The sequence below is a fragment of the Watersipora subatra genome, chromosome 9, assembly GCF_963576615.1.
Source record: "Watersipora subatra chromosome 9, tzWatSuba1.1, whole genome shotgun sequence".
Taxonomy (NCBI): Eukaryota; Metazoa; Bryozoa; class Gymnolaemata; order Cheilostomatida; family Watersiporidae; genus Watersipora; species Watersipora subatra.
Window position 1 is genome coordinate 22545322 of NC_088716.1, and position 21438 is coordinate 22566759.

At 35.9% G+C, this 21438-nt stretch overlaps 1 protein-coding gene and 1 long non-coding RNA gene across 2 annotated transcripts; one reads left to right on the forward strand and one right to left on the reverse strand.

Annotated features, from left to right (window-relative positions):
- Positions 1-3020: 3020 nt before the first annotated feature.
- Positions 3021-15395, reverse strand: LOC137404317 (serine/threonine-protein kinase 40-like). Its single transcript, XM_068090506.1, has 10 exons — positions 15348-15395; positions 14288-14385; positions 12202-12336; positions 11834-11949; positions 10995-11115; positions 10135-10303; positions 7919-8063; positions 7124-7243; positions 6235-6422; positions 3021-3840 (listed from the first exon to the last, which is right to left on the reverse strand). The coding sequence occupies exons 1-10, from the start codon at positions 15385-15387 to the stop codon at positions 3272-3274; spliced, it is 1701 nt and encodes a 566-aa protein (XP_067946607.1). The 5' UTR covers positions 15388-15395; the 3' UTR covers positions 3021-3271.
- A 1660-nt stretch (positions 15396-17055) lies between these two features.
- On the forward strand, positions 17056-19409 carry LOC137403706 (uncharacterized). The gene is made up of 3 exons (XR_010979612.1): positions 17056-17097; positions 17584-17664; positions 19278-19409. It is a non-coding gene; the product is annotated as an uncharacterized lncRNA (long non-coding RNA).
- The last annotated feature ends 2029 nt before the right edge of the window (positions 19410-21438 follow it).

A 21438-nucleotide genomic window follows, 5' to 3' on the forward strand; every position in this document is an offset into this window, starting at 1 on the left:
AGTGTTTTTAGCATTTAATAGATTATCATTATATAACTTATAAATTTACAGATTTATAGCATGGTATTTAATAGCATCATTGCGCTAATCTGATCTTACAATGGATCGACGATCGTAACTCCTTTTCTATTGCACATAATAAGTCAGTTTTGGCTGCAAACTGTAGCAAAAATATTAATGAATGTAATGAGCTTTTATGCAACATTGGTAAATACAGATATAAAATAAAAATGTCTGCCAATTTAGAATGAAATAAAAATTGAAAGCTCCAACAAATTGCAAGGCAGGACACAGGCTATAATATATATAATAGGATATAATATCATCACAGGTTGATTGCAAACAATAGATATCAACTGGTAGAGATATTTCTCGGTTTCTCACAGCATATTTATTAAGAGATCTTTGACAAGTTAGAGGTACATTTACAAATTTATCGCATCCAAAAGATTTAACATCACTCCACCGGAAAAAGAGAGCAAAATATGGGCGACAATTGCTTCACCCGTAAAATGGTGAAGTGATTGTCACTCATATCTTCCCAAGATTTTATCTTCCTAAAATTCTGACGAGCCATTTTAGAAATACAATGCCGACCTTTATTTATACACCCTCTTTATTTGACCCCTTTATTTTTATAGAGGAAGGATTAAAAAGTAGATGTTTTACGGTATATCAACATTTGTTGATGTCTATCATATTTAAACGGATTTATCACACATTATGAACACAAGGAATCAAGAGTTTTACATGGAAGGCATAGAAAAATCAAGCATTCATCCAATACCTCTAAAGTGCTTATTAAAGTGCAAATCGCATTATTTTGATTTTCATTGCTGAACACTTACTGCATGACTGTCATGATGTGTCTGAATATAAAGATATACAAAGAAATATATAAATAGTAATTGTCTTTAAAAAAGTAACAGGGTCAACCTATTTAAAACAAAAAACACATCTGAAAGTCCAACTAGGATGGGCTGCTCTCTAAATTTAAAGATTAACAGAATGATGGAATATGGTAGCTCTTGCAACAATCAGCCAATTACTTACAATATATATGTACCTACTAGTGCCAACAGGAAGCACACTTTATAGCAATCACCATAGCAACAATAATCTTTGCCTTATGCTAGTGAAAATCTTTACATTTCAACTAATCTTAGCTTTTTGTCAAATAAAATTCTGTGGTGAGATGCAAATGAAGTCTATGAAAATACTAAAAACAAACTCAAAACCCATTACAGACTCATCTGTGTAATGATAGACTAAATTATGTTATTTTACACTAAATGAGTTTTGGACAGCCACCAGTAAGGAATACCTGTGACTAGAGGAAGTCTATAAAACAGAAGCCCCTGACCACAGCTACAATGACACACCTCTGTCTGCTCAGAATGCAGAGTAGCTAGTTCTCTCATTTCGCTCTGCACTGCCTAGAACTGAGATACAAACTTGCTAATTGTCTTTTCTTGAACTCTATAGCAAGATGACAACTCCTTATTGCTGGTGTAGAGTAGTGTCATTTCTGTACTTCCTTCAGCCTCCTTATCGGGTCAATAAACCATCAGCTGTTGTTTATAGTAAATATAGAGCAACTGGTCTACAGAAAAACCTACTAGTTAAATCGCATCACTGCAGTTTAGTCGCTACTATGCACAAGCAATTAAAGTTTCACTATACATGTACACAATATTACAGAAAATTGTATCAATTGCCCCAATAATTTTTTATCTTGTACAACTACGTGCAGTAGCAGTTATGGCATCAGCAGCCAGTCCAAGATTTATTACTCCTGTTGACAAAGACTAACATTCGCTCTTTCTATCTCTCTTTATATCTATTCTTCATACTTTTCTTTCGCGAAGAGAAAAAAGACTACTCGCTATCGCTGCTAAAAACAATGACAAAAGTTTTGCTGCATCATAATATGACTCCTAAAAGTAAACTAGCTTTCTATATTGTAGCGAAAATTGTAACAAATGCCTACTATTGTGTGTAGAGAAGCCCTCAGTGCTGATCCTCAAGTCCGGTTGCAGAAACGGCGTCTTCAACTTTCTCTCTTACACAGCATCTAAGCCTCACAACTTTGTAACTCTGAGGCTATTCACAAACCCAGCCATTCAGACCAGCATGTTTAGCAGTGTAACTCTTGGTCTTGGATACACATAGTTAATGTTCATGACCAACGCCGTGTATGAGACGAAGCCTCATATACATTCATGTATGTATGTCTGTATATATGTCTGTTTGTACGTATGCCTGTTTGTATGTATGTCTGTTTGTATGTATGTCTGTTTGTATGCCTGTTTGTATGTATGTCTGTTTGTATGTATGTTTGTATGTCTGTAAGTCTGTTTGTATGTAAGTCTGTTTGTATGTATGTTTGTATGTATGTTTGTATGTCTGTTTGTATGTATGTCTGTATGTGTCTGTTTGTGAAGAGCCAGAAAGGAAGGCCACACTAAAAAGAAAATGTTTGACTTTTTTTAAATGTACGTTATAATAATTTGCAGTAGGATCTTTTGTGTTCACTTCTACATGAGTAATCCAGATCATTCACTAACTTTATGACTAACAACTTAATTAATAATCTACTTTTGAATATATCACAAAAATATTCAAAATTTAAACCACTTGATCCAATTTTGAATAACTGAAAACTGTTGTGTCATTTTTCTAACGGAAGATTAGGCAAAGAACAATTACATGTACAAATGCATGAGCGTGTGTATGAACTTCCACAAATATAGCTGATGCTATACTTCTTTAGTCATTGCATACTGAAATGGCTGCAGTGGCGTTTGATAGTTGATTTTCATCACCCCTTCTCTCGTTGCCCTCTTTTATGCATGTCCATTTTTTCCAAAATTGAAAAATGTTTGCTACGCAATATTGCCTCTATATCACCTCCTACCAAACAAAATTTCTCCATCTTCACTTCAAATCATGAACATGTAAAGGTTTGGTACACTTTGAATACTGAAATGAAATAACTGGAAAAATCTGAGTATATTCAAATGAGACAGTCACTAACAAGCATATTTTTATCACCATTGCAGGCAAATATAATTCCTCATCATACCAGTTAAAATACACGAGTAAGGTAACCAATGATTGTGGATGGATTATTACCAATTAAAATCTGAAATTCTTGTATTCTCTATAAAAAATCAGTATAAAGTTATCGTTATAAAGGATACAAAAAACTTAACAAAAATAAAATATTTACAAACTCTTGGCTCTCATTATATATTTAGTAATATTATTGTCACAGATGCCCTTCATCAGACGGGAGAGATGACGTAGTTTCACTTCTGCTGCTGAGCAATCTCTGAAGCCTACGCTCATCCGTGTTTAATTGCGATGTATTCGGCGTAGCCTGGTTTCTTAACGGATTAGCTGATGGTGAGACTGAATGGCCATGCGAGTGCCCACCATCAGTTCTTAAGTGTGTAAATGGATTAGTTGCCCTGGGTAAAGGAGTCGCCGCTGGAGGCAGAGACAAAGTAGTAGGAGCTATTGTTGGTGTCATCGGGACACCCCGCCCGAGGGCCCTTGATCTTTGCTCAGCTTGACTTGAGCCCCGAGCATAGGGAGTCTTGCTGTGCGTTCGCAAACGGAATTCTAGCAGCTTCCGTTGATAGTCATTGTGTTTAGCTGTAGCTGATAGGATATTAGAAGTAGAGGGAGGAGGGGCCGGAGTATGAAGCACCCGCTTACTTCGATACATGTCAATCTCTATGTTAGACAAAGGTCGTGCATCCTCACTGAGCCTTCTTATGGGTGGTCCTTTTCTTTTCATGCCGACCATAGTATTGGACGAGTCGCCAGATGGAACTGTGAGAGTTAAACATAAGCTAGTAATGAGCTAATAAAGTCAGTATTTTCTTATCAAAGATGAACTTACACAAAGCTACTAGAATTTATCAGAAAGTATCGGTATTTTTCCATCATTCGCGATCGCTTTTTATGTTTGAGGTGATCTGACTGTCAGAATGTTTCCCGATTAAAATCAACTAAACTTGATCAATGACGTCACTATTAAAATGACGTCACTAGTTGCTACCTTTGCTATAGTTGATATCAGCTATTGCGTTTAAGTTGCAACGCTACACATCTCTATTCTGTTCTCTATCTCTATTCTCTATTTCTTGGCAACTTTAGACGTCATAATCACACTTTCGCTTGACTTGAGCATTTTAACACTAACAATCACAAATGATAAAAAAATACTGACACTTTCTGATAAAATCTACTAAAAATATTTTCTGCAAGTTCATCTTCAACTTATTCCAACAAAGAACAACTAGGAACAAAGAAACTTGTTATCAACATAATAACATATTTGAATATTGAATGCTTGAATATTGGTGTCATTCAATGGTTTTATTTCCAACTTCTGGCTTCATGTCTGGGTAAAAATTTTTTGCAAAAGTCACTAAAATTTAATTTGGTGGCTAAAAGACAATGATGGCATATATGTAATGAAATCGCATGACTGAAGGTCACATGACTAAAGGTCACAGGACTAAAGGTCACAGGACTAAAGGTCACAGGACTGAAGGTCACATGACTGAAGGTCACATGACTGAAGGTCACATGGCTGAAGGTCACATGACTGAAGGTCACATGACTAAAGGTCACATGACTAAAGGAAACATGACTAAAGGTCGCGTGACTAAAGTTCGCGTGACTAAAGGTCGCGTGACTAAAGGTCGCGTGACTAAAGGCCGCGTGACTAAAAGTCGCGTGACTAAAAGTCGCGTGACTAAAGGTCGCGTGACTAAAAGTCGCGTGACTAAAGGTCGCGTGACTGAAGGTCGCGTGACTAAAGGTCGCGTGACTGAAGGTCGCGTGACTGAAGGTCGCGTGACTGAAGGTCGCGTGACTGAAGGTCACATGACTGAAGGTCACATGACTGAACGTTTCAGATGTTTTTAAGTCACCACCAAACCCTTTTCTGTACTAGGGTTTAACAACCTGCTCAAACATTGCAGCGATTAATGCTGTTACCATTTTGAGAACTGGTTTATCCTCAACGACAACCCAATGCATTGTGTGTAAGACCTGCGATGAAATCAATAAGTTTTACCATGTGAATGAGATCTCAGCCAGACACGCCTATTGAAGAGAAGAAATCTAACTACAAAATTGCTGCAAAGTGCTCTTATTTGTTTTTAGAGAAGAATACAATAGGCGCTCCTATAACGTATGCCTCCAATAATGTAAATTCCAGATAACATACAAAATTTATGCAGAATTTTTGCTTCATGCTACATAAAAATTCCATATAACGTAAAGTGTCAAGTCGTGGCAAGTTCTCAAATTCGATTTGAATGGTAACATATCTCGCTGAACTTGTGGAAAAAAAATGACGTACGTATAGCGCTGTATCTATTATACATACAACATCCATGACATTTTAGTTCGTCGTGATAGATCGTTAGACGTGTCGAGAAAACAGAGAGTAGGTAGCTGCGCATTGGTTTATAAATATTTAAAGATGATCGATTGGTGCAGGTGTTACAGTGTCGACCTACCAATCTGAATGTCACGAGTTGGAGTATCGTCGAAAGCTATCTTTTATCCTAACTTAGAACCCCTAGATAAAGATAGACGACGAATAGCTAGACACCGCTCTTTTCATAGTAAATATATATTTTTATTTTGCTCTAATATTGACATATAAAACATTTGTTATTAGTTTTACTTTGCAGAATAGACTCTGCTGTCTACAAAAAAACCAACCATTGTAAATGGACGTTTTCCATCAACTTATTGAAAAGTTATCGCAATCATAGTCTATGAACCCAAGGAAATTGATCAGAAAAAAAGAAAAATTGTGGATTCGAGCTAATAATACTGCAGTTACGGTACAGCCAACAAATTAAAAAGTTAAATCTAGTTTTTTCCTTTTTATATGGCCAAAGGGGTGGGTTTGGAAAGACCTTGCAACGGATTAGGCAATTTACATGTAGTTTCCTGTTCTTATAACGTAAAAGCCATATAACTTAAACCTTCCTGGAACAGATTGTTTACGTTGTAGGATCACCTACTGTATTCATTTGACAAAAACATTTAGCCGCATCACCTAGACAAGACGATTTCTAGAACATTACCTAAATAAAACATATCCTAGAACATCACCTAAAGAAGACGATTCCTAGAACTTTTCCTAGAGAAGACAATTCCTACAATATTACTTAGAGAAAACGATTCCTACAAAATTACCTAGGGAAGAGGATTCCGAGAGGCAGGCAGCGTGTTCTTCTCTGTCCATACTAAAGAGAAATCTCTCTATATCGCTGACTGTCCGTGAGTCATGTCTCTGGATGACTGATGGTCTAGCTGGCCCCTGTGAAGCTCTGAGTACCTTCTCTGGCACTATCTGATCTTCATTTGGTGGCCTTTTATCATGCCTGTACAAGGGGACAATTTCTACACATCATTTTTAAATATCACAATCAATATTTGGAAAAAATCAAAGTGACAAGCATACAATTCATAAGTTAACATGCATCTGTAAAGGTATAAACACACTAGCGTGTTTGTGTAGACATATGCCTTTGACATGTTGACAATGTGCTAAACCGACTTCAGGCAAAATGCTGGTGAGGTGGGCTAATCTCACCACGAATCACACAAGCGTCTGGGTATGTTGGTCTGTGTACATAATTCCACATATTTATCCTAGCTTCACACACATCTGCTCCTTGTCTATTGTCTTCTCCTAAGTTGCTAAAAATATTTGGTTTTAAAACTCTATTTGGTTCCTGAGAACGGGTGGGTGTTCTTAGACACCCACTTGTTCTCAGGGTGGGTGTTTAAGACATCCACCCTAAAAAAGGGTTCTTAAACACCCTCAAGCGGGCTATCTGGTTATAATCAAAAAGTATTCCAGGCTATATATATAGTTACAAAAATTTGTTTTTGTAAATATATATAATTATATAATCTTAAGGGTTTCAAAATGTTGACGATTAACACTCAATTAGTCAATAGGTTAATTAAAAAATCACATATTGCAGTTATCAATATCATTTCCTTCAATAGAATATGCTACACAAAGTCTCTGACAAAATGTTACGAGCACGGCAAGCAAGCAATAATAGTGACTCACCACTGAGAGACAATTTCCTGAAGGGTACGGAACAACTGCTGAGCTGTGAGTCTGGTGGACGGGTTCAAAGTCAACATTTTCCTGAGAATATCTTTCGTTTTGGAAGAAACTCGTCTGTCACTAAGAACAGACACTATCCATGCAGACTGTCATTAGAGGCAAGTGCATATAGGCAGTATATTACTTGAACAAAAGAGTACCTGCTCAGACTGTCGTTAGAGGCAGGTGCAGATAGGCAGTATATGACTTGAACAGAAGAGTACCTGTTCAGACTGTCATTAGAGGCAGGTGCGTATGGGCAGTATATGACTTGAACAAAAGAGTACCTGATCACTGTCACTATAGGCTGACAGTAATGGGCAGCATGTGATTTATACTGAGAGTACCTGCAAGTACTGTCACTACCTGATTGGGCTGTAAAAATCGCTGACTTGGATCTAGACACAAATCATGGTTACACAGCATCCCAACGAAAAATGGGTAAATAATATACTAAGCTATGCTATTTTCAACTATTCTGTTTGTTAATTAGACCTTGAATAGTTAGGCTGTCCACTGTTTTGATGAAATATAGGCAGCGTCAGCGAGTTTCTAGAGACACAGAGCAGCAGCATGAACTGCTGACTGCCAAATATAAACTTAAAAAAACATGTCAATCACATCATGATAGACCTGAATGCTCAGACATAAAAGAGATAGAGCTATACGCATACAGCAATTGGAGCTATACACACATAGCAAGAAGAGCTATACACACATAGCAAGTGTAAGATAGAGTTACGCAAGTAGACTTACTCAGGTATGTCATATTGAACGGATTTAATCTTCTTGAACAGCTCATGTGGTACTTGATCATAGAAAGGGAATTGCCCATAAAGCATTGTAAAGAGGACAACTCCCAATGCCCAAACATCACTTGGCTTACCCTTGTAAGGCTGACCTACACACCAAATATAAACAAGTTGTACGCTCCTCTGACAGCTTGAGTTGAACATTTGAAGCCTTCTCTGGGTTCATACATTTCTGTTCCTGGTTGATTTCTAGTGAAGCATGGTAAAATGTTAATTGATGGATAAATTTATGAATTTATTAGCGAAATGTCCGGCGTTTCACGGGTATTAAAATCAACTTATAAACAATGAGAGGTCATGTAGTTGCCTGCCACTTGCTATTAGCCTGGCACATTACCAATGGATAATTTGAGTAAGCTTACTAATAAGAGCTAACTACTTGCTCTCACAATTGAGCACGCATAAAATTACACTACCCTCCATGACGCTGCGCCATCACGCTGCATCATAACAGAGAGCAGTAGCGTATTTGCTCCCACATAGCGACATATATCACCCCACGAATACATCAAGTTTGTGTGGCTGAATTGGTAAGGCGATAAACTGGTGAACGGGAGGGTCTGAGATCAAATCCTCCATGCTATGGATTCTCTAATCCAAGATTTTAATAGCTATAGCTGGACAAACACAGACACCAACTTTGAGAAATATATATATAGACTAGCTGTACTACTCGAGTACTATGGGTAATAAAAGGTCTTTGGACAGAAAACTCATTTTTATTTAAGATACAAGAACATTTGCCATTCTAACTTTCAAGCTACATATCATGAGAGAAGTGTTTTGTGTAATTAAAATAAATTAAGAAAGAAAATAAAAACAATTGTAAAGGTTTTCAAACTTGGTCAAACAACTGTAACTTTCAAACTTCCTATCATGAGGAGAATGTTTCGTGCAAGTCGAATAAATTAAAAAAACTAAAAGGGTTTAAATGTAAATGTGAAATAGCTAGCAAGTAATAGCTAAATTAAGTCTGTTTTGCTACGATTACAATATGAGATGATTCAGTAATGATACATATAATTTGAACTGAGAAAACAAAATAAAAATCCTGAATATGTTGAATTGATCATAACAATTCTTGCATAGAAGTGTGTGTATTAAAAAGGTTACTGTTCCACCAGAAGCTATCCATCAAAACTTTGAATACGCCGATACTGGTACAAATGTAAAAATGAGATATACTGTCTTTGTCTGATCGAACGGTGAGAGAATGTAGAGAACATTCTTACTCGAGATAATACAACTGTCCGCGTGAAAAGTATTGACCTTCACCGTGATTTAGCAATTGAACCTCACAAAAAATCGGAAATAGAAGTTTACAAAAACGCAAAAAAGCATCATGTTTCATAGAGTTAATAGAATTCATAGTTTCAAACAACACGTCATTTAGCTTGTGCATACACTATACAATGTATGATAATGTCTGTGATCAATATGCCTTGCATAGCTCAGTGGTAGAGCTTGTAGTTTAAAAACTTGCGGACGCAATCTACGTAAGTTCAAATCCATCAGGACTTGGAATTTTAGTTCCAAGATTTTAATAGCTATAGCTGGGCATACCGAATGACAGAAAACAGACGACAAACTTTGAGAAATATACATCAATAGATATAAAATATATATATATTGTCAGTATATCTGTCAGTATAAATATATACTGACAGGTATATATACCCCGTTTCAAACAGAAACGTTTTCACAGTACAAGAATCATAAGACAAAAAAGGGCAATAGTTACTAAATAAATGATTTGACATATCGTGTTTAAAATACTTTTCTTTACTAAGAGAATGGTATTAGGTAGAAATTATTATTAAAGCAGCTAGCAATGATATTTTCAAAGTAATTGTCAGATATTGTATGCAATTTGTTCCTATCATGTAAGCTGAAATGAGTTGAAAACCTGTAACTGTCCTGTAAAAATGAGAACACAAACCATGAAATATCTTGAAACTATTAATTGACGTGACAGAAACATTTAGTTAAAGTAAAGTAAAAAGATGCAAAGATTTGGAAAGATTATTCATTAGAATAAGATATGCTGGAATAGTTTATCAATATATATAGCAGTCTATCGATATGGTTTCCATATTGATATACTGCTAGATCATATCTACAAGTATCGACACATAAAGACATCGTGCGCTTGTAACTCACCACTGAGCACTTCAGGGCTGATGTAGGCAGGACTCCCTCTCTGGTCCTTCAACACATCCTCATCGCCCATCAGGTGTTTACCAAGGCAAAAGTTTGTTATAGTTACAGCACTTGTGGTCTTGTTGAGTACCATGTTTCCTAGCTTAAGGTCTCGATGCACGATATTTAGCTGCAGACCAAAATACACATTTACGATATATAATCCAAGTTAAATATAATATTATCATTTGTTGTTGGAAAACAATTGGCTGATTAACAAACACTGGTATGTTGGGCCACGTTTGGAATCGTTGCAACTTATCCATCTTGAATATGATACAGAATCGTGTGCATAGTGTTTGTTGCTCTTGTAGTATGATGTACAGAAATTCGTACTATAGTATATTACAATGAAATAGGGTACTTTATATGGTTAGCGATGAAGACATTGTTTCAGATTTGCTACAAGCAATGTTATTGTCTCTCATTAAACTAACAAGCTTAGCTTTTCGTCACAAGCATTTTTATTATCTATGACTTCAGCTTATATAAACACTCTAGCTGCCAATAATAGTCACTAGTTGCTTCGCGAGGCCACCTCAAAGGATTACTTGAAAGTGTGCCAGTTTTTCAACATCTCATCATAAGAATCATCCGAATTAACAGACACTATCTTTACTAGCCATATAGTTCACAACAGCTAGTCATTAATATATCTTACCTACCTAAACTGGGGCAAGTCTTACTAGTGTTTGAAGGATATCTCCTAACTATTGGCAAAATCAAACGATAAATCAATTAAACTAAATCAACTGACGACAACATCCATTCGTTGACGACATCCACATATCCAAAGCAGATACTAGAACAGACAGGGTTACCTGGTGTAGGTCAGCGACAGTCTTGACGATGTGTATAAATATAGAGAGCGCCTCTTTCTCAGTGAGTTTCTTTTCCTTGATCACATAATGCTGAAGGTTGATGAGAGAGTTGTTTTTGTTGCTACAGATAAAAAGGAGTAAAATTTGTGTTAATAATAACATTGCCACAGCTAAACATATCAGTTTGGTTGTAACAAGATAGAAGTAGACGACTGCATTTTAAATTTGCTTAATTAATTCCAAATAAGCAATGTCTCAGAATAGATTACAGACCAGCACTGGTAACAGGAGAATCTGCTGCACAATACCGCAAAATACCAGCTATTGACCATCATTTTCCTTGATAAAGATAAGCTTGCACAAAATTCTAGTAAATTTTATCAGAAGGTATCGATATTTGTTATTGCGACTGTTTTTAAAGTTTGAGGTGATCTGACTGCCGGGATGTTTCAAAATTGATATCAATAAAACTTGATCTCAATTAAAATGTTCAGATCAAGAGGAAGTGTGTTTATGACATCTATAGTTGCAAAGAGACTGACAGAATAGAGACTTGTAATACTGCAACTTGAACACAATAACTGATATCACCTATAGCAACTAGTGATGTCATTTCGCAAGTATTTTTAATCTGAGCGTTTTAATCGCGATAAAGTTTTATTGATTTTAATCTATAAACATCCTGGCAATTAGATAATTTCAAACATCAAAAACAATTGCGAATGATAGAAAAATACCAATGCTTTCTGAAAAAAACTTATAAAAATTTAGTGCAAATTCATCGTTAATGCTTCTCAATGGAGCAACAGAAATGAAAGAAAAAGGAAATATGAACTTACTTATAATCATGTGCCACTAAACAGTCCAGCACAAGACAATACCGTGTTACAGTCTTTCCTGTATATTCTATTTTTCCTAATGGACCGTATGTGTCACTCTCTTCATCTGCTTCATCCTAAACAAGGAACCAAGGCTATAAAGTCTTTCAAGTTCATTAGAGTTCATTTTTGAAAAGTTGACACTGTGTATACAATATATGTGAATGCGAAATAAAATAGTTATGTGTAGCAAACCTCTGCGGAGATTTAACATTTTATTCATGAACCACACAAATATATCAGTTAAGCCCATCCAATCAGTAAGTGCCTTCTGGGCAAATGACACTGTTTCCATAGGCATGATTAAAAGAATTATGGGCTCTTCTCACCTTAAAAAAATCATATGAGTGGACAACTCCTTCTTGCTTCTTGAGCAGGGAGAGAAGCGCATACTCTGTATGTAAAAGCATTTTGCCCTGTCGTTCATCATAAGTCTCATTATCTGGGTCCTTTATGGTCAGAATCTAAAAAAATGTCAACCAGTTCAAAACTCATTTCGAAGAACAGTGAAGCAAGCGCTCAATTTAATTTAAACATTAAAAACAACATTTAAATTTTTAAGATGACTTGTAAGAATGATGAAATAGGAATACTGAGAGATGAAACTATTTCACAGCATAAAGGTAAGAAAACCTTATACACATAGCTACATTGGTTTAAACCGTAGCATTTAGTAAAATTGAAGTTGTAAATACTACTAAATGTAAATACTAACACTACAAAGGAATAATAATGGTCAACAACAATAATTATAATGTTATAATATAGAATCAAACAGTACAACATTGAATTTGTACTAAGATTAGCTTCTTCTGTTAAACCAGGTATTCCCAACCAGGGAGGAATTCCCCCTAGGGGAGAATTTTGAATATACAAGGAGGAACAGAGAGATGTCTGATTTGTAAAATTTTTAATTTATGTCCTGCAGTGCCGTGTGTGTTTGGGTTTCATCATTTAACATTTTGGTTTTATCTATAACACTAGCAGTTAATAATGAGCTACTAGTCAGAACCCAGATATATGTGAACACATCCATCCATATTTTGATTGGATAGTAAGTTAACCTAGTCATATACCAGGTCACCGCCATGCTGAAGGTCATGTATTGTTGTGTGTTGTACCTGTGCTGTATAAAAATTAATAATATGTTGTTATATGTTTAGATATGTACAATAAAATGGAATTATAATTTGTATCAGTTGGTTTTAGTCATGTGAGTAAAAAGTGGGTGGGGAATCAAATTTATGAAAAGGCATAAGGGGGTAGCTGAATGAAAAAGGTTGGGAACCCCTGCGTTAAACCCTCACATGTTGGAGCAAACGATTCCCAAAAAACCTGTGACAGCTTCATACATAATAAACACTTTTGGTAATTAATTACATATAGAGTTAATATAAATACATTATATAAAGCTACATAAGAAACTAAATGCAAATCTAAATCATATGCAAAAGATCTCAACTCATAAAGCAATATTTACTATAATAAGAGATCGTCCCTTCGTCTGAAGCAACGGTTGGAGGTTGAGAAAAATAACGCTTCATACTGGAGTTGAACCACAAATTTCGGCATTATGACCAGATACACTACCATATGCACCAATCATATGCCTTCCAATGTATATAATTACTAGAAGGTTGATATTCCCGGGCGCCATGAGAGATCATCGATAATAACCACACGTATAATTTTTCTTTGTTTGGTAAGGTGGTTGAGTGGTGCAGTTAGTAGTGTGCCCGGCTGCAAACCGGAATGTCTAAGTTCGACTCCTGTGCGAAGAGATCTTTTTTCTTGATGCTCTTCATTTGGCTTCAGACAGACATACACAGCTCTTATTATAGTAAAGATGGGCATATAGTTTTTCTCTGTGCTTTTTTTATTTCCAGCACACCCGATGATCTCTCATGGTACTTGATACTGCCTGGGTACTAGTAACAATAACTAGTGGTTTTGATTGTTACTTTAACTGAGTCACTTACAGCAACACAGATGAAAATTAAGCTTGACAATGTAATGTGTTGATTCAAAGATGGAGATAGAGATACACAGTTTAGCTTACTCTAGTTTAAATTATGGAGTAGTTCAAACTAGTCTGGCTTGTATATTTTTATTACATTTAGAACTCTCTTCCTTTGTTTCTAACTTTTGTTTGCCTCATGTAAAGTTGTAATGTGTCAAGACACTCCTAACATTATATCTTGAAATGTACTTTGAATGTTTGGTAAAATTTTACATGTTACGTAGGACAATTTACATATTGAGTTTATCGTAGGTAAGGCTCGAGTGTCCATGTATGCAAAACCAGAAACTGTAACTATTTACTTTTAAATAACGACAATACACCATGGATAGACAACTCCAGTTTCAATTGTCACATGATTTAGTTTAATTAGCAAGCATGTTGTTGAGGCTCACCTTCACAGTGTAGAATCTCTCAGAATAGTGAGACTGACGTCTGCCGAGGCACGTAACGATGCTGGGTACAGGAGAGGGACCAACCTTGGGCATGCTCACTACAAAGGAAATGCAGGCCAGTTGAGTCTATGTTTAAGGCTAATCTTAATTTCTAAGGCTAATTAGTGCCAGGTGAAAGGCGAATATTACTTTTCTGTAGTGTTGTCACTAGTTACCAATATAGCTGATTCCCAATAGCAATGATTGCATAATAATATGACGTAGTAGAGAATTTTTAGAGGGGAACTAACACTAAAAAAATGTAAATGTTTTCTAAAGAATGTACCTATATATCAGATATATTTCCATTGCAACCATGTACTTAGCTAGCATGTATCAACATACTAGCTATTTAGTTATAGGGCAATTTAAAAGCATTGTGGGATTACCAGCAGCCTTTTAGCTTGACTTCTCTATTTCAATCCTTTCAAATGTACAGAACTTTTGTTAATACCCTGTAGACGCTTTGTAACAATATTGTTTGAAAGGTTCTATAAATCCATTAAAAGTGAATCACTGCTGAACTCATACATGGTTGAGATTGAAAACTGACAGACAAAGACTTTCAATATTTAGGAGTTACCTTTTAAATGACTCAAGTGCATACAACTCCCTTAAATACACCATTTGCCGCTTTTTCATTCATAGTAATACTACTATTTAGGAACACATATTACTTTGTTAGTCCAAAAACTACTTGAGTGACAAATGAAAAAGAGATACTACTTGGCTGTACGTATAATATATAGTTAGAAATATAGCTGCCGGGTCAGAGTAGGTATTCTGCACTAACACCATGTTGTTTGCGAAAGAGGTAAAGTAAGTGCAATAAATATAAATATTCTTAGTGTACTTACTCATGGTCCACTATCTCATCATGAACTTACCAATAGTTCACTTACATGTCTGTGTCACTTATAAGGTACCTTACTTACCTACAGTGTCCGTATCAAAAGAGACTCACTGAGGGAATGTACTCTCTCAGGAGTTTACTACTACTAGTTCCTTGTCATGCACTTACCTAGTGTATATTTACCAGCCCTCTTGCCTGGCAGCTCCATCTCAAAATCTACAAAAATGGATTGTACCTCTCAACAAATTTTATCATTTAACATGCAGCTTTAGCAATTCCCTGCCTAGTTGAAGGTCATAGTAGAAACACGAAGTGGTGGAAGGAGTAGCGGAAGTGAGAGGGGAGGATAATATGCAAGTCTTCAAGGACTAGTGCAGGAGACTAAAGAAATTATGGGATAGCGATAGAGACAAGAAGTAAAGAGGGTCTGCTAATATTACAAATTTAGTAGTCATGAAATGAAGAGTTTTCCCACCGTCAAATGTTTTTTTTATTGTTGGAAGCAAGCTCATCAATTCTAACATTTCAGGGATAGATATGAAGAGGTAAGTCATAGTAGAAGTAAGCATGACATGCAAAATAGAAGCAGTAGCCCTAAAGATGAGATAGAACACAATATAGTAGAAAAGATTAATGCATGAGGGAGCAACCCTAGTAAGAAAAGAGAACATTACTATAGAAGGCAAGATAAAAGTGAAGTGTAGGACAGGGATTATGGAGTGTGAAACAGCATTAAACCTTCCTGTCTGATAGTAATTATTATTCGGTACTCGTAAAGAAAAATCACATTATATTTGGCTCCAAATAAATTAAAAAAATTTCTTTTATTTTATGAGCATCAAGGAAAAAATTCAAGTACATCTGTTAGCTTACTTATTGATGTAGTTAAGTAGTGAGAATAGTTCAGTGCTGAGAATTTAAACCAATTAAGTAAAAGGCAGCAGTTACAAGAACAAAAAAATTGAAATGGTGACATGGCATAATAGCGAAATAAATCAGGTAAATTTAAACAAATCTAGAGGCGACTATGGTAGAGGAAAATATATAAAAACATATTTTAACATCGTATAAAAATTTCTATACAAATATCAATCCATCAATACGATAACGTACACCACTGTCACGTCCAGTAGTAACAGACTTTTAAAAGACCATAAGCGAGACATTTTTGTAGCAACTAGCATCGGGTAGAGAAGACTAAGTGGGCTGTTTAATGTATAAAACATGCTCAAAAATGTAATATTACTCATACTGACTGATATGAGATACCCATGACTGATACCCATGCCCACAACCCAATATACAACTTCATGTTTCATTGTAGTTCTGTTGTACATTTTGTTCTATTGCTCACACCCTATTCAGTATTCTTTATTCTGGTGTTGTAGAGAGCCATGGTGACGGGCTTCACTCTACCATCTTGAGTTACTTATTCAATAAACAGTGATTAACAAGTAAACTCTCTTACACAACTGCCAGTAACAATCAAACACTAAACATCATAATATTACAAAAAATGGCTTTATTAACTTTGAACTTTCCTGGCAAAAATGTTTGGCACTCACTAATTCTACCGTAGATTAATGTTGCAGCCAAAACATATCTTTCTATATATTTCTCTACTGTCTAAAACGTGTAATTGGGAAGGAACAGTTAATAATAAGAAAAGCGATAGGTCCGACTTTACTAGAACACTAAATAAATTGTTAAAAGTTAATATTATTGGGATGGCTAAACAGTGTAGCTGCGTTAGAAAAAGGACTCCCAGTTCGGCTTTGTAACTATCTTATCAATATAAGATTGTCGGTGTATTGGTTTTTATGGAGCATTGTAAATCTCAGTCTTTTGTTTCAGCTCCAGTAAAGCCGTTTATATAATTCAAAATGCGTTAATCAAGCCTAATACTTGTATACCTATTGTAAGTGAAATATATCTTGGTTATGGTTTAAGCAAATACAGTGTTTATATTCAAACGATTTTGTTTAATAAACTAAGTGTTATTTGGCAGATGCACAATTACAAATACCTAGATACCACTAAATCTGCTGTACATTATAAGCATTTATTCCTGTATGCTAGATCTTGTATAAAAAAAAATTGTTCATCAGGTTATATGCAAGTCACATCGCGAGTGATTCATCAGGTTACATGTGAGTCACTGTGGGTGTACACGTTTTTTTCCTAAATTAATCAGTTTTATTATTTTGGTATTGTTATCAATTTTATATAGAAATCTCAGCTTCATTTTTAGAAGTTCTCCATAGCTTTTTGCACTGCTCAATCAAACCACATTAATATTGCTACGCGAAATCAGGTGTTGCATGCTGTGCTTTTGTTACAGTCATTAAACTTAAGTTTATTATATCACAGGCACTTACTTCGCCTAATGGCTGACTGTTTACAGAATCATTAACCCTGAGATATGAGCTCACAGCAAGATATTTCACTGTTGACAGTATCTCAAAAAGAGGTCCTTAGTCACCTGGTTAGTATGTGTGTACTACTAGCTATTCACTGTTGTGGTTCATAGCTAACAAAAGGAGTTAGTGGGCTCTCACAATATTTAGATTTCATTGTTTTTAATTATAAAGGGGTTAAAAGATATTCTTTCCCCGAAACGAAATATTTAGCTATAATAGACCTATGGTGTTTCTGCATTCAAGGAAAGATTTCAAATAAGCGCATGGCCATGTAAAAATGTTAAAGTTGTAGTATGTTCATTAAACTTGTTATCTACATGTCCTTTTATCAGTGCAAGCCGTCAGGCATTCTGACGAACAAATACTCTTAAGTATGTAGTTGGGAATTTGTGGAGTACTACCATAATTGTGAAATCAAATAAACTTCAACTGATCTTAATCGCGTTAAATTCAATTAAGTCGAATAAAGTATACGTAAAACTTTGGTTATATCCTGTTGCTAAATATCAGCATAGTGTAATAGTAGTCTCTACTCTAATACTGGATTCAAGTGAGTAGTTTAAAATACTGTTGGAGCTCTTTGAACTCTCCAAACATCTCTACTATAATATGAGTTGTGTGCGTCTGTGCGAAGCCATGCTTGAAGGTGAGAAAAAGGATAACTTTTAACAGGTTTCAAACTCACATTATTCAGTTTGGTAGACAAACACTCTACCAACTGCACTAATCGATCACCTTGCTAGTTTCTGGAATAATTGTGAGGTTACTTATTACACCTGACAATCTTTACGACTGACCGGACTGTAAAGGCAGTAGTCAATATAATTGTACCATGGCATCTGCTAGCCAGTCAACTCAAGTAAGCAATTTTAAGTACTGTTTGAGTCCTTTAACCTCTCTGCTCAACTAAGCACATTACCACACTCACCATAACAGCATTTGTGTTTAAAAGTCATCATATGCCGAATGTCATTTGTCACTTGTAGGGTTACCGTAGTTCAGTGTAGTTAACGATTTCTCTTTAGTATTTGATGTAAAACAAAGACCACATATATATCTCTTAGTACTATTTGCTAGAGTGTCATTCATTGGCATAGGCATTGTTAATGATTAATATTGTAAGCATAGAGAGAGTCCTAAAGGCTGGGTCACTCTATATCGTCGTATGTCGGTGTTAACCACGCAATAATTTGGTGACTGTCTATAATGACAATGTTCACATTGATGACAAACCCATCTACATTTCCATCGGTAAATAGTCAGTGGTGTTCTCAATAGTAAGTAGTCAATAGTGTTCTCCTTATACAATGCGGTTGGGGAAACGATGAAATACTAGTTTCGCAGGAACCGTCATAAACGAAAAACGATCGAGCAATCCACGACAGCCAATCATGATTACCAAAGTGGTACACATTGCACAAGCTGTCATGGTTGCTCAGCGAACTGTCAGAAATGTTTGACAGCTGCAAACTTTCCCGAAGTATTCGCGTTGCCCGGATGATGCCTTTGATTTACAGTGCACATAATCGACGAATAATCGTCGAGAGTACCGCACCAACATATAGTGTGAATCAGTCTTTAGGTAGGTCTATATCATGTGGTGTTGTCTTCTCATAGCTTTGAAAGGTCATTGTCATAGATTTACTGATAGGCTTGACAGTCAATCTATCCGTTGTAGACTCAGAATCTCAATATCGAGACACCGCTCCTTCAGTTTTGTGAAGATTTGAAGGCTTGCTCTACTCTTTCTCTACATGTTACTCATATCCGTGAGATAGATCTGAGTTTCCTCAGATATTCTGAAGCTGCCATTGAAAAGGTATTTGCATTATGTTATATTTATTGACAAATACTTTCTTTTCGTTTTATTATTCTCTGTTATAAATTCTGTAATGAAATATCAGATGAAATTGTAAATCCTTACTACCATAACAGCTGTGTCTGTATGTACATTAGGTATGTAATTTCCGACCGGTGTACGAAGCCACGGTTGAGTGCCAAGAAAAAGGATTACATAGAATTGTTCTTACCAGAAAGGTTCATTATTACAGTTCGCTTCTTTACAAATTGCTTCATCATGTTTTCTATTAAGTGCTATCACTATTGTTTCATATCTTCAGTGACCAAAAAACCATCAATTCAAAGGTTTTTACCACTATCCTTTAACACATACGGCGAACCACTCATATTTCACCCATTTTGCCATAAGGATGATGGCTGACACAAGAATGATAGAGAATACCAGCTCACTTGTGTTAATCCTGACATTTCGTGTAACATTGTTAAGAATAACACTAGTCTTCATCCATTTCAGGAACTAGTGATATACATTTTGTAGCCCATATTCCTGCTTTAATACATTTCTGTTGTACGCGGTGGTTCAATATATCCTTGTCCATCATGCTGTCATTAAATTTATTTCTAGGTGAAGCCGTTGATAGCATCTGAAGGTGTTCTTGAGGTAGGTTTTACTAGTACTCCTCTGGTAGAGTTGAGTTCTTCGAACAGAAATGTTGCAGACGAAACACAACAGTTCTTTGACCAAAAAATGGTTGTTAATCAACATTTTAACAAAATTTAATCTATAAATCAGGAATTATACAGTCACTGATGTTAATAATGTTAATTCTTACAATGCTTTCTCCAAGTATCTTTCTGATGAGACTATATCTCTACATAGACAACATTATCTTTAACTATACTATCATATTTTCACTCAGTCTATGTAAAGACTGGTTCCCATATACGCCGCAAAGCACCGGCGACAGCACCGTAGGCTATCAGCAGTGAAATGTGAACCTACACCCTGGGTACCGCCGAGTACCACCAACAGTTGCCGGCAGGCAACGCAAAAGTTTAGCGCTGTTCAAATTTCATGAACAGCCGTAGGCAAAACCTTCCTGAAATGCGCTGTAGAAGTGAAGGTCAGCATTATCGAAATGGCATGGCGAGCAAACATTTTTTAAGCGGTTATTAGTGATGCAGCTTTATGTGAGCAGAAGCCGCCGAGCCTCGCAAGCGTTTCGCTGCTCAAGATTACCGCTGGGGTCTCGCAATCGATATGGGAATCAGGCTTTACTTTTACCTAAACCATGATGATTAGATGTAGACTATGTCATATCTATCTAGATTATACTGTTTCTACCTAGACTGCATGTATCTCTGGCCATATCATCTTATCTCTACCTGGACTATGTTATCTTCTCCTGGGCTATCTTATCTCTACCTGGACTATGTTATCGTCTCACGGACAATGTTATCGTCTCCTGGGCTATCTTATCTCTACCTGGACTATGTTATCTTCTCATGGACTATGTTATCTTCTCCTGGACTATGTTATCTTCTGGACTATGTTATCTTCTGGACTATGTTATCTTCTCATGGACTATGTTATCTTCTGGACTATGTTATCTTCTGGACTATGTTATCTTCTCCTGGACTATGTTATCTTCTCATGGACTATGTTATCTTCTCATGGACTATGTTATCTTCTCATGGACTATGTTATCTTCTGGACTGTTATCTTCTCCTGGACTATGTTATCTTCTCGACTATGTTATCTTCTGGACTATGTTATCTTCTCATGGACTATGTTATCTTCTCATGGACTATGTCATCTTCTCATGGACTATGTTATCTTCTCATGGACTATGTCATCTTCTCATGGACTATGTCATCTTCTCATGGACTATGTCATCTTCTCATGGACTATGTTATCTTCTCATGGACTAATTTATCTTCTCATGGACTATGTTATCTTCTCATGGACTATGTTATCTTTTGGACTATGTTATCTTCTCATGGACTATATTATCTTCTCATGGACTATGTTATCTTCT